The sequence below is a fragment of the Punica granatum genome, chromosome 1 (assembly GCF_007655135.1).
Source record: "Punica granatum isolate Tunisia-2019 chromosome 1, ASM765513v2, whole genome shotgun sequence".
Classification (NCBI taxonomy): Eukaryota; Viridiplantae; Streptophyta; class Magnoliopsida; order Myrtales; family Lythraceae; genus Punica; species Punica granatum.
In genome coordinates, this window is record NC_045127.1 from 47,065,004 (window position 1) to 47,078,703 (window position 13,700).

General features: G+C 39.2%; 1 protein-coding gene across 1 annotated transcript; it reads right to left on the bottom strand.

The window, feature by feature from the left end:
* Nucleotides 1-7,913: 7,913 nt before the first annotated feature.
* Nucleotides 7,914-11,684, bottom strand: LOC116213227 (elongation factor G-2, chloroplastic). Its single transcript, XM_031548095.1, has 4 exons — nt 11,293-11,684; nt 9,344-10,758; nt 8,504-9,016; nt 7,914-8,280 (listed from the first exon to the last, which is right to left on the bottom strand). Exons 1-4 carry the CDS (start codon nt 11,546-11,548, stop codon nt 8,116-8,118), a joined length of 2,349 nt encoding a protein of 782 aa, XP_031403955.1. The 5' UTR covers nt 11,549-11,684; the 3' UTR covers nt 7,914-8,115.
* Nucleotides 11,685-13,700: the final 2,016 nt, after the last annotated feature.

Sequence of the window (13,700 nt, forward strand, 5' to 3'; positions counted from 1 at the left end):
GAGGAGAGTTGGAGAGTGAGCGAGACTAGAAGGACGGGGTCGGAAGTTGTCTGTGCTTTAGCCTTCAACCTTCAAAGGGTACTAGAGGGCCACGACCGTCGAGGTGAGATCACAGTGGCACCGGCGTCGTGTTGGGGTGGGATCACCGTGGCACTTGGAGTGGTCGAGGGATCGAGGTCGTCTCTGTCTCGTCTAAGTCATCTATGAGTTCTCTCTGTCGAGAAACAAAGAAAGAGAATTGATAGAATATAACAAAGAGAGGCGGCCGTGGAAGGAAATTAGGAATGAACTATTGAACTGTGTATTACTAACCCTAAAATTAGCTATTAGGGTTAGTAAGGACATTTTTGTAATTTTAGTATGAATGGATTAATGGGTTATACGATTATAACAACAAGATTAAACACATCTAAATAAACAAGTTTAATAGTGTATAATCGGGTTACACGAGTTCAATCCGATAAGACACGCTTATTAACTGTGTTTAAACGGGTCCAACCAGTTTAGACCGAATATAAAAAATGCCTAACCCGAACCCGTTTAATACCGTATCGTATCCATGTCGTGTTAGGAATTGCCAACCCTATAATCATCCCTAAAAGACAAAACTTGATATCAATAACAAATATCAGTATAAAATTCTCGAAAACTAACGAGAGATGATCAAAAAGTACCTAACCCTACTAAATTCAAGCTAAAACTAAAACTATTAAAAACTAGCCTAAGACACGACTAACTCAAAATTCTAGTGTACAAATATAGCCCAAAATGTGGTAAATTAACTCAATTTTCACCAAGTTATCACACCCTCAAAGCTAATTTTTGCTAGTCCTTGAGCAAAACAAGACAAAACAAAGCAAATCAATCAAATTATCCCCAACTAGATTCATGACATCAATTAGAAGTAGTCCCGTTAATGTTCTCAAAGATGAGTGCATTCATATTTGCAATCATATTCCTTCATCACATAAACATAAATAAATAACATTACATTACCATTATCCTTTTAAAAATCCAATTTCAGAAAATATTTAAGAACAACACATATCAAAAAGTAGGAAATAACCCGTATATTTGAGAACATAGTTTTTTCATTTAAAATCTAGCATGCCACCACTGAAGATCCTAACATAGTCGTGTTTACGCTCAACTCTTGTGCATCTCTGGGCTCTATATTTGGACCCAATCCACATTCCATGAATGTATACTATTATTTGTTTGCTTGTTCATCAAGTCTCCACTATAAAAACACTCATATGCATACATGAATCAGGTCTTTGATTCATTTGTAATGTGGCTTGGAATATCAACAAACTGATTCAATTGAGATGCAGGTAGAAAAAAGACGGAAACCCATACCAATAACTCGAGATTAAACCCCTATTATATATATCACATATCTCACTACTCTCTACTCATAGGCTCTATTTCTTCGTCTCTCTTTTAACATCAGATTTCAACATTCATAAACTCCCCAAACTCAATTACCCACAACTCAATAACTAGCCATGAGTTTTGGGTGCTTACTCCTTCTCTCTTTTTCTACCTTCTCTTCTCCTCCTTTTCTTTATTTTTTTCTTACAATATTTCAATATTTTCATTTTTTCTCTCTCTTTTTTTAGAGTAGTGAAGATACAGTATTGAAACAATATTAAGTACACTACAGTCTTACTCAATTCCTCCTCACTCTCACCCCTTTAAATGAAACCCCACTCGTCCCATTCATCTCGAATTGTAACTTCACACTCAAACCTAATAATTAAATGGGATTAGAAAAAAAATTGGATAAATTTAAGGTTCAAAGTGATTCACTAATTGTTAAAAAGTACGGGATATGCTTCTAGCTCTAGGTTCACCTAAGTGCCTTCTTCGTCCCCATGAATATATATGAAAAAAAAGTCTCAATAAGTATGTGCAAGCAAGTTCTAGAAGATATAGACATTGAATTGTCCCTCATGTAAGAAAAATAATTATTGATAAATGATGTATCAATCCAACATGGAGGCACAAAACCTCACCAAGGGATATATGATCTATTATAATGACTTGTTTCAATCCTCAAATCAAAATGATGCCAGGGGACTCCAAGTGGCCCTCCTAAAAATATGCATGGTTCTTAAAAACACTTTAATCCCAAAAAATCATATTTTTTTCCTTTAAAATTTCTTTATAAAAAAACATAACTCAATGGTAAATGCAATGTACTTAATCAATCATTATACTCAAGAAATCCTTTAACTACTAGCACTAGTACAAACACCAAGTTATTATCATCGAACCAGGGCCAACTTCATAATCAAATATCGTCATATCAAGCTAAAGGATTCACCTAATTAGACTCTAAATTATAATAATAACTAACCTAAAGCAATCTAAACCTAAAGCATTTGAAAAGAGCCATACAAACACATCAAGCAACACAAATAAAAGAGCGGCACCTCCAAACCTAAATCAAACATTGTCCTCAATGTTTAGAGCAATAAAAATAAATAAGGACAATCAACGATAAGTCAAGAATACTCCCCTCGAACAAGTTACTGAGCTGTGGTGTATTGACATCCCCTACTCATCATCTTCTTCACTCTCATCATCATTCAGACTATTTTCCTCTTTATTGTGCTTGGTTTGGAAATATCTCCATTAAGCACTTAGCTTTTCTCTTCTTAGCAGCTTCTTAGGTGGCCTATCAACTCAATAAAATCAAAGGAAATACATTTCAGAGTAGTATCACCGACAAGTGAATAACAGCAAAAACACTCAGTTTTCACAAGATCAAATCGCCATCCAACAAATAATAAAAAAATCCTGAAAATTGAGCCTAATTCAAGCACAAGCATAACTATCCAGTTTAAAATTTTCACATAAGAACTTGGATAGCAGCAATTCTAACAAAATTAATTCAATCTTAATTCAATCAAGCATATTGCCCAACTTCAAAACAAATTACTAGCAAACATGCAACAATTATAAACCTCGGCAAGTATCCATAATTCAGCCTCATTCGATCAAAAATTACCTCTCCATTTCAATCCCTCATGCGAGAACAAAGATACTAACAACCAATTTCCAATAGAAACTCCTAAATCAACTTGAAGACAAAGGAATGTCATAGCAAATACACAAATTAACCACCGCTCAGGTCAACGGGGGAATTTGTTATCACAGTGGAAAAATGATTTCCCACTAATCAGAGTAGTTGAGGAAGGCTTCCGATGGTGGATGAGGATGCAAGACTACTGATAGTGGCATCGAACGGAGCAAGAGGCTCGGCTTTGAGTTATCATCAGGCTGTTGCAGTCAGCTTGAATGGTCAGGCCTCGCCTATGTCGTAGGGTGGGCTTAAATCATCAGAGTTCTTCCATTATTCTTTGTCCTTCCTCAGTCAATCTATACTCGGGTGTTCGCAAAATTCTTCACTGCAGGAGTTAGATGAACACAAAATTTCTTCCACTCATTAGATGCAATCATCCTAGCAAATTCAATCATCTCAATACCTACTGACTTAAATTCCCTTTGACAAATCACATATAAATCCTTGTAAGAATTAAAAAAAAATTCAACATAAGTTTTTTTTTTTTAAATCAAAATTAGGCCTGTTTTGAGAATTATCCTCCCTCGTCTTAACTTTCTTCTAAGAGGGCATGACTAATCAACAACCACAATCACAATTATAATCAATCCAAATCACCCCTAAACACAAAGCACACCAACAAATCGATGCAATTCCGACCCAAGACTTCAATAGACCAACACTTGAACCTCTGAAAGTGAGTCACATCAGAGCTGTATTTAATCAAAATAAAGGGTTCAAGAAATTTGCTACCCAATTGCGAGATTGAATCTCCCGATTTTACCGATTAGCATAACAAATTAGACTCTCCCATTCAAGGGATTGGGAGAAGATGTCGAACATTCAGCCCAAAGCTTCGGTCTTGTTTAATTCCCCTGCTCGTCGCATTACTTCGTCGAACCTGTGAATAGAAAAACAAAGAGACAAAGGAAATTGATAAGAAGAAGAGTAGTGAGAGGAAAAAGAGATTTTGGGATTTTGACTTTTTTTAAAAAAATTTTGAGAGCAATATACCATGGCAATTTCCAGATTTTGCTATAGCAAATTAATTTGAAACCAACATAGTAAAACATTAATTTGTCGTGGCAATTTTCTATTTTTGTTGCGGCAAGTTAATTTGAGGTTAGCGAGATACATTGCCACAGTAATATTCGATTTTGCCATGGCAAATATTACTAAGGCTGGAACATAATATTGCCGCGGCAATTTTCATGTGTTGCCGTAGTAAATTTAACAAAGACGAACAGAATCACTTCTTGGTACATTTGTCACGCCATTTTGGATCTTGCTGCACCGCAAAAGTAACAAAAATGATTTTATCAATTTGTGCCTTCACTAAACTCCCAAAAAACTACAAAATAAATATCATTGCGTTGGACACTAATCAAAATAAAAATAAAATATGATAAATCAAAAGGGAAGAAACTTGGGTTGCCTCCCAAGAAGCACCAGGTTTAAAGTCGACAGCTTGACTTTGTAGAATTCTCGAGGTTGCACTATTTTTATCGAGGAGGTAATACTCTCTATCCGAATAGAACCATGGTTGCCTCGATTGCCACCTTAGCTTCTTCCTTAGTCTAAGAACTCTCTCTTTGAGTTCTTCGTATAGCCACTTCAATACAATTTTCATCCATCCAGCCCATTCCTTAAATTCTCGTTTCACCTGTGGAGGAACAAAATTTTTGATTAGTTTGGGTAAATAGAAAATTTCTTGAATCCCACATTGAGTCGTCGCCCTTGGTGTAGTTTGTGTGGGTTTAATCCATTCAAGTACATCAATAAGATCAATATTTCCATTAGTAAATTCAGGGACTAAGAAAACTTCAAGTGAAACTTCGAGGTCGCTTGCATCTAGAGTTGGATAGTCAGAGATCATGGCATCGAGTTCCTCTTTGTCTTCCTCCTTTTTACGTTGAGTCATCGATCTCATGCTCTAGGGTGCTTGCGATCGGATGTTCCTCTAATTGTCCATTTTGCACCAAGATCATTGTGGCTTCTTTCGTAGCCTTTTCCTTTAGGTCACCTTCATTGTCTCTTGACAAGGCATCGTGGAATCCTGAGTTCAAAGTGTGGGTTAACTACCCCAGTTGGTTCTCAATATTTCGAATGGCCGCCGCCTGAGAGCTGACTTTATTTTTTACATTCCGAAGAGATGGGCGTGTTCCTGCAAGAGAGTATCGGTCTTAGAAATGTATTGCAATATAATTTCTTCAATACTTAGCTTTTTCTCTTGCATTGTGAGACTTGGTTTCTGTTGAAATTCATGAGAATGACTCTACCAGCTCGAATTGTATGTGTTAGAATATTGGTACGTCAGACATTGCTCAGCTGCATCCCAGTCTCCACAAAAATCACAACTGATAGATGGACTCTCAAATGTAATTGCCTCCACGCTTGGCCTATCGACTCCACCTAACCATACTTAATTTCTCGATGCCATTACCTAAGTGGAAAAACAAGAAAATGAACTGGATCAAAAAGTTAAAATAAAATAAGAATCAGAATTAAAAGTGATTGCTTGGTCTTAATATTAGCAATAAGCAAAGAATCAATCCTCAGCAACGATACCAAAACTGTTTCGATAAAGAGTGAGTAAAGTATCGTTCCCACAAAAACTGATCTAGACTTTTGTTAAGTACCAGAATTAGAACAATCGGCTTTTATTCAAACAATTAATTCATGAGATTTTTTAATTAAAACTAAGATAAAGCATAAAATTGATAAAAACAATAATCCTAATGGTGATAAGATACCTAGAGCATACAACTTTCCCTTGGGCTACTCTTAATCCGATCACCTATTTCACTTACTATTAAATGATCGATGCTTTTGTTAACCTAGGATTTTTTTTATCTTCTCACACGTCTTCTGATAGCTACGAGAACGTATCCCAATGTATCATATCAACTGCACTATTCCTAGGCAATCAACTAGTGATGATCAATTAAGATCGAACCCTAATTGGCTACCAAGACAATTGATTATTCCTAATCCTCTCGCAAATTAGTTAATCTTAGGCTATCATATTCCGAGCCTAAACTTAGAATCCGTTTCCCAAGTTCATCTAAGTTGTTAGAACAATCTAATTGGTGGCTAATCAATCAAATAGCATTAAGAACAGAATAAAATAAACACGATCAATCAATCAATAAGCAAAGAAACAAGATCACAAATTAAGATTAAACTCTAGGTTCCATTGATACCCTAGGTAAAATAGATTTAGCTCGTGATGATAATGGAGTTCAACAACCAAGAATTTGAAGATAACATAATAGAACGCAAGAGTAAAAAAGAATTGAAAGAAAACATGGCCCTTCTCGGGCTCGGGTTGTCTCTGTCTTCTCCTTGGTCTCCCGATGCTCTCCATGTTTACTCTTTTCCCGGAGTCAATCTCATCTCTTCACATTTAGCCAAAAGGCCTTTAAGTATCCCCAAAAGAATCCCAAGAAATTCTCCATAAAATCTCCAACTTTAATTTCCTAAAAATTCAAATTTAATTTCCTAATTTGAAATAAAAGCAATCCTTAATATATTGTTTTCTAGACTTGGTCCACAAGGTATCCTATTGCACAATAATTCCCAAGATGTCACATGGCCCAAAGTTGCCTAAAATACTGAAGAGAAACGAGATATGCACTCAGCTCACATTGCCGTGGCAAAACATTAATATTGCTGCGATAATTTCATCTGTTTCAGCTGAACGAAATTGCTACCGTAATTTCAGAACTTCGCCACAAAAATTTCATCTAAGATGACTCTATGCACTCTCTTTGCATCCCAAACCTCGAAATTAGTCCTCGAATTTCTCATAACTCCATAATCATCCCTAAAACACAAAACTTGACATCAATAGTAAATATTGGTATAAAATTCTCGAATACTAACGAGAGATTATCAAAAAGTACCTAACATTACTAAATCCAAACTAACATTAAAACTGCTAAAAACTAGCCTAAGACACGACTAACTCAAAGCCTTAGCATACAAATATAGCCCCACATGTGGCCATTTAACTCGATTTTTGCCGAGTTATCATGTATTCTGGTATCTAGAAGCTCATCGGGCTCCGACTAATCCAATTCGAACCAGGTCGGCCTACTGAGGGGGTAAAACTCTACCAGTATGGATTTTCTCCATCCATAAGACTCGAATCCGAGACCTTACTTAAGGGGAACAAGTACCGAACCGCTTGAACTAACTAATGTTGCTAATGAGTTTTTTTATATATATACTGAGAGGGTAAAACTCTACCAGTATGGATTTTCTCCATCCATAAGACTCGAATCCGAAACCTTACTTAAGGGGAATAAGTATCGAACCGCTTGAACTAACTAATGTTGCTAATATGAGTTTTTTTTTATAGCCAGGAAAAGGGATAGGGGACGACTAGCGTAGCAATCCCCATGTGGCATAATCATTGGGCTTGAACTTCGCCATTGAATGTCCAATTTAAGCCATAACTGCACCAGGACCCAAGGACCTGGGTACGCCATCGCGAACTCAATGAGATTTCAAAGGAACACCCCAATCCGAAAGCCTATACTCAAATTATTATTGTTGTAAGCGAGTTTAATAATAAATAGGGGACCTTCCCCATTGTTTGCTCCAAGTCTCCTAGTCTTTGAGCAGACTTTAACCCCTGAATGCTTAGAACACGAGCGCGTCGCCAACTGAACTACCTCCCATTGTTAGGATGGGCAATGACTTGTGTGTTGTTTATCATCTTTAACAAAAAAAAAAAGGGGGGGGGACTAAACACCAATATGGATTGATTCTAGTAGTTCAATTTCGTAATTCAAATTTTGTGAATGATGAACATTCATGATTAGGAGAGTTGATTCAATTTAGGGAAAAAAAATACGATTGAGAATTTGAGACGGAACAGGAGCACAAAATTTCATTTTGCCCAGCACTCGGATTTTAAAGTTCCTCTACGTTGTTCTTTGTGTAGTACAGTGGGCTTCATTTTGATCCATACATATTTCGCACTCGCAAAATGAACAAAATTTTTTGTTTCTATGCAGGAGTGGTGGTTGATGTTGAGATCAGGCAGCAACTTCCTCCTTTGAGGCGAGCTGGTTCTGGATGTGTTGCGGGACGACGTCGAACTTGGCTAGCTGCATCGTGTAGGATGCTCGGCCTTTGGTCATCCCACGAAGCGTACTTACGTACTGGAACATCTCTGCCAGGGGAACCAACGCATCGACAACCTGCAGTAACACAATAAACAGGAGCATAAAACAAAGTTGATATCTGATACTGCATTCATTTTTTCAAATATCCACGCGTTGTCTTGAGTTATTCGGGGTTGTTATTTCCAAGAAGGCCCAGTTTCCATTCTGTCATGTTTTTCGAGAAATAAAAATGGGAAACTGCAGGCAGTTTTCCACAAACGAAAAAACTTTTAAGTTCGGATTTAGACGTAAAGTGTACCTTGAGGCCACCGGGTTTGTCCCCGAAGCTGTTGATCTGCCCTCTTCTGGAATTCAGATCCCCAATAACGTCTCCCAAGTGCTCCTCAGGCGTGATAACCTCGACCTTCATTATCGGCTCCAGCATCCTTGGACCTGCCTTCCTCATGCCCTCTCTGAAGGCTCCCCTAGCAGCCAATTGGAAAGCCAAGACGCTTGAGTCCACATCATGGTAGGATCCGTCCACTAGAACTGCCCGAACATCAACCACGGGGAATCCTGCAAGGACTCCATTGCTCATGCACTCCTCAAGCCCCTTCATGACTCCAGGGATGTACTCCTTTGGGACGGCTCCTCCCTTGATCTCACTCTTGAACTCGTATCCACTGCCCGCGTCTAGGGGCTCGAACCGTACAGTGATGTCAGCAAACTGCCCTTGCCCACCTGACTGCTTCTTGTGGATGTACTTCACCTCAGACACCTTCGAGATGCTCTCTCGGTAGTTCACTTGTGGAGCCCCCACATTAGCTTCAACCTGGGCATGCAGTACTGAGTTATAGTGATTGCAGTAATTGGTTTAGGTCATATATGACACTTCTCCCAAAAAAAAACCCGACTTAGATTTGGAGAACAGTTTTAGTTGCACGGAAATGCTTATAACTAGTTCTTTCCTCGATTTCTTTTCAAGATAGAGACAAGTTCCTATGGTTTCATCAAAACTTTTTGAAGTCCAAATAAATACTTGTACCTTAAAATTTTGAAATTTGCAAGAAGGAAAATCTTAAACAGAATTTTCCTAAACCAAATAGAAATTTGTAGAAACCACTACACTCGCAATCAAATAATCCAAGGAGAAACGAACCTTGAATTCTCTCTTGAGTCGATCAACAATAATCTCAAGATGCAACTCTCCCATCCCTTCAATCACCGTCTGATTGATCTCCTCATCACGTGAGAAATGGAATGATGGGTCTTCCTGGGCAAGCTTGACTAGACCAGCACCCATCTTGTCGACATCAGCCTTGGTCTTAGGTTCGATGGCAACCTTGATCACAGGATCAGGGAAGTCCATTCGCTCAAGAAGGATCGGACAGCCAGGATCGCAGAGAGTCTCCCCAGTGATTGTGTCCTTAAGACCCGCAAGTGCAACAATATCACCGGCCAAAGCTACCTTCACATCCTCTCGACTATTCGCATGCATCTCAAGAAGCCTTCCAATTCTCTCCTTCTTGCCCTTATTTGCATTCAGAACGTACGATCCTGCAATCAATTTCCCAGCATAGACTCTCACGAATGTGAGGGACCCCACAAATGGGTCACTCATGATCTTGAATGCAAGGCCAGAGAAGGGCTCGTCATCACTGGCGGCCCGTTCGATCGTCACTTCTGGGTTCTCAGGGTCAGTACCCTTCATAGGGGGCAAATCAAGAGGTGAAGGGAGGTAGTCTACAACTGCATCAAGCAGAGGCTGGACACCCTTGTTCTTGAAGGCAGACCCACATAACACCGGAACAAAATTTGCTGAGATAGTCCCTTTCCTGATTAACTTCTTAATTGTCTCCTCATCAGGCTCAACTCCTTCCAGGTATTTCTCCATCACCTCGTCGTCCAGCTCTACAATCGTTTCAATTATCTGCGATCGGTAATCCTCAGCCATCTCCTGTAGGTCTGCAGGAATTTCATCATACACGAACTTTGCCCCTAACTCTTCCCCTGTCCAAAGAATCGCCTTCATCCTGACCAAGTCAATAACCCCTTGGAAATTATCCTCCGCACCAATGGGTAGCTGAATCACAAGGGGCTTTGCTCCCAAATTCGTCACAATCATGTCCCTAGTACGAAAGAAATTTGCCCCAAGCCGGTCCATCTTGTTCACGAAGCAGATACGTGGAACCCCATACTTATCAGCCTGCCTCCACACAGTCTCAGACTGAGGTTCAACACCAGCAACACTGTCAAAGAGGCAGATTGCACCATCGAGCACCCGCAGGGCACGCTCGACCTCAAGGGTGAAGTCCACGTGCCCTGGGGTATCAATGATGTTGATGCGGTGCTTGTTCCAGAATGTGGTGGTTGCGGCAGAAGTTATAGTGATCCCCCGCTCTTGCTCTTGCTCCATCCAGTCCATTGTGGCTGTTCCTTCATGGACCTCCCCAATCTTATAATTTCGGCCTGTGTAGTAGAGGATTCGCTCCGTGGTGGTCGTTTTCCCTGCATCTATGTGGGCCATAATCCCGATGTTCCTATAGTCCTTCAGCGGGACTGTACGCTTTTCATCTGCCATTGAAAGAGGGGGAAAAACTTATCACATGAATGGCAAATTCATCGAACAGGACTAAGAAACATCTGAAACGAATGAAAAAGGGTCTAATCTTTTCGGATTAAAATTGATATCAAGCCTGAAAAGTTAATCACAAGCTGTATCGAACATCAGAAACTCGCGAGCAGATTAAGCACTAAACAATAGGCAGCCATAAGAATGTCTCCCATTTGATAAGCATTGCTCACCGCAAACACTTCCTGATTTCTCAATCCTAACTTCTGCAAGTTGTAAGTCATTTGCGAGATGCGCCATTCGAGAATTCATCACAACAACGTATGGAAGAAAACAACAGTGAACTAAAATTGCCGGAATTGGAGGTCGGATAAAGCAGAAAAGCACCGAAAGCTGCCGACTTGACCAGCAATCACCCAATAAGAAGAATTCAGCAAGAATAAAACTTCAACTAAGTTGCCAACCCATCAAATGCCCTGAGACCGTAATTCAATCAAATAATCAATGAGGAACAAAGATGAGTTGCAAGCACAGACCTTCACCGGCCATGGCGAAGATGGAGAAGTTCCTCCTGCCCCGTTTCTCCAAAGTCGAGAGCTTGACCGATTTCGAGCTAATCCTCCCACTTCCCAGGAACTGAGACACCGAGGAAGAAACCGAAGCAGCCGCAGCCGCCCGAGGGCGGAGACCCACGACACGGGAGCTCTGCGGGAGAAGGAAGGGCCTCCTCTGAGAACCGTTGAGGCTGCAGAGAGTGGAGGAGCCCGCCATTCTCACCGACTCTACTGCCATTAGCTCAGTGTTCTCGTTGAGCTGAGCTTTCCCCCTCTGCCCTTTCTGGCGGTCTCGAGCTGTTGGGGATAACGGAGGGGAAGAGAGAGAGAGAGAGGGAGAGACAGCCAAGTGGGATCGGTTGAGTTTGGGCCTCAAATTATACGGGTTGGGTTTTTGCACAAATTTTCATTTTATCAAGTTCAATTCATTCATCCTCTCATTTATTTCTTATTTTTCATGTAATAGATATTTAAAAAAGAAAACATAATTAGGGGTGAAATTAAAAACAATTATATGACCCAAAAAGTTACTCGTGTTTTATATTTTCCATTTCATATTACGTAACATTTCATCAAATCAATAAGTAAATGTATTCATTTCCAATCCTATTATTAAAATCTTTGGTTTATATCTTTTTTTTCTTTTGCGAGTGATGGCTGTCCTTAACTGAATAATGTCGTGGAGAAGGAGATTACTTATTTCAAACATTTTTTTTTGTGGTAAATAAATTTTTTAATTTGTGAAAATGAGCTACATAAAGTATAATTTGTAGGCCAGGAATGGACTAAGGCTCCAAATCTGCCACATATATGTGAAATTGTAACCTCAAGCCTTGGGGCTTTGTAGGGCCCATGTAAGAGTTCAAGTGGTCATCATCCAATCCCACCCCTTTAAAACCTTTGGACTTATTTTCCCTCGCAAACCACAAAAACTCAAATAAATAAATAAATTTGGCTATATCGTACTAATACGGGTTGATTCCAGTGATTCGACATTTATTTTTCTTAAATAAAGTCTTGAATTTGAATGTTGTAAATGAAGAAAATTCACGCTGGGAAAGTTTTATCCTTTAATGGACCGACTCACTTGAATTGAATTAATCGGGGGCCTCTTGAGTTTCCAGATGCGAGTTACATACCGAAAAAATTAGGCTATAAGATCTGAGACCAAATTCCTAGAGGATTTGGAATGCAGTAGTAAGGGCAATTGTTACATAGAATCCAAGTGAGATTTATTCTACGATCTAATTCGTTTAGGACTTGGTCTGATATTCTACTATCTAATTCGTTTTCGTAAAGCTCCCTCATATAAAGCATATCTCTCGGTTCCGCTTACATACCCGGTCCCGATGTTACCTACCTTCTCCGGCCGCTGGAATGCCCCAGAAACCGGAAGGAGAAGAAGAGAGCGATCTAACGGTAGAGGGAGTGCCCGTCGAGGAATTCTCGGTGAACGTAAGCAGCGAGCGCAGTAATCTCGGCCTGCCCTTGTTAAGTGAAAACATATTATCGAGCTGAGACTGTCCGGCCCAGTAACTTGTTGGGCCTTTCTAAGGGTGGACTTGAACTTCTTGGGCTTCGGCCTATTCACTCATGATGGTCTATTTTAAAAAAATAAAATAAAATAAAACAATGAGGTTTTGTCCCGTGGAAGTGGAGACATGGAATTGTCGTTGCAATTCCTATTAGGAAAAATTGAAAAAGGCGAGGGTTTTTTCCATGGCCAAAATTCACTATTTCCACGGCCAATTGAAGCTAATAGACAAGATAAATAAACACTAATTGAACAAATCGATCCCTATTCATTTCCTCTATCATTTTATTTCACAATTTTTTTGGGTAGATATCTAACTCACAATTTTAAATGAGCTTATCTCACAACGATGGATTAAAAAAAATCAATAATATTACTTTAATGTAATTGGTAATTCGTTACTTCATGTCACGTGATGAGATAGAATCACTGGAAAAATCTTCAAGGAAATTGGCCCGAGCCTTAGAAATACAGAGAGACGTATAAGGCACTACCTTAGTTGCAGTGCTCATCTGATCCTTTAAATAAATGTAATTAGGTAGAAATCCGTGCTTTGCTGCGGGATATCGCTAAATCAATTGTTCAATTGCAATCCGACTTTGATTAAAGTAGTATTATTTGATTCGGCTAAAAGATTATGTTTTCGAATCCGTCCAACAGTATGAATAAAATCGTTATTTTATTTTAATCTTATTCAGCAATGTTTTTCTTGGATGAGTCTTATTAAGCAATATTATTATTACCATTTTACCATGTCCATGCATCATCTTTCTTTATGTACTAAGGCAAAGTGCCTGCTGTCCCGTAGGACTGAAATTAATTTTTTCAACAAATATAATATCATAATTGTAATTTA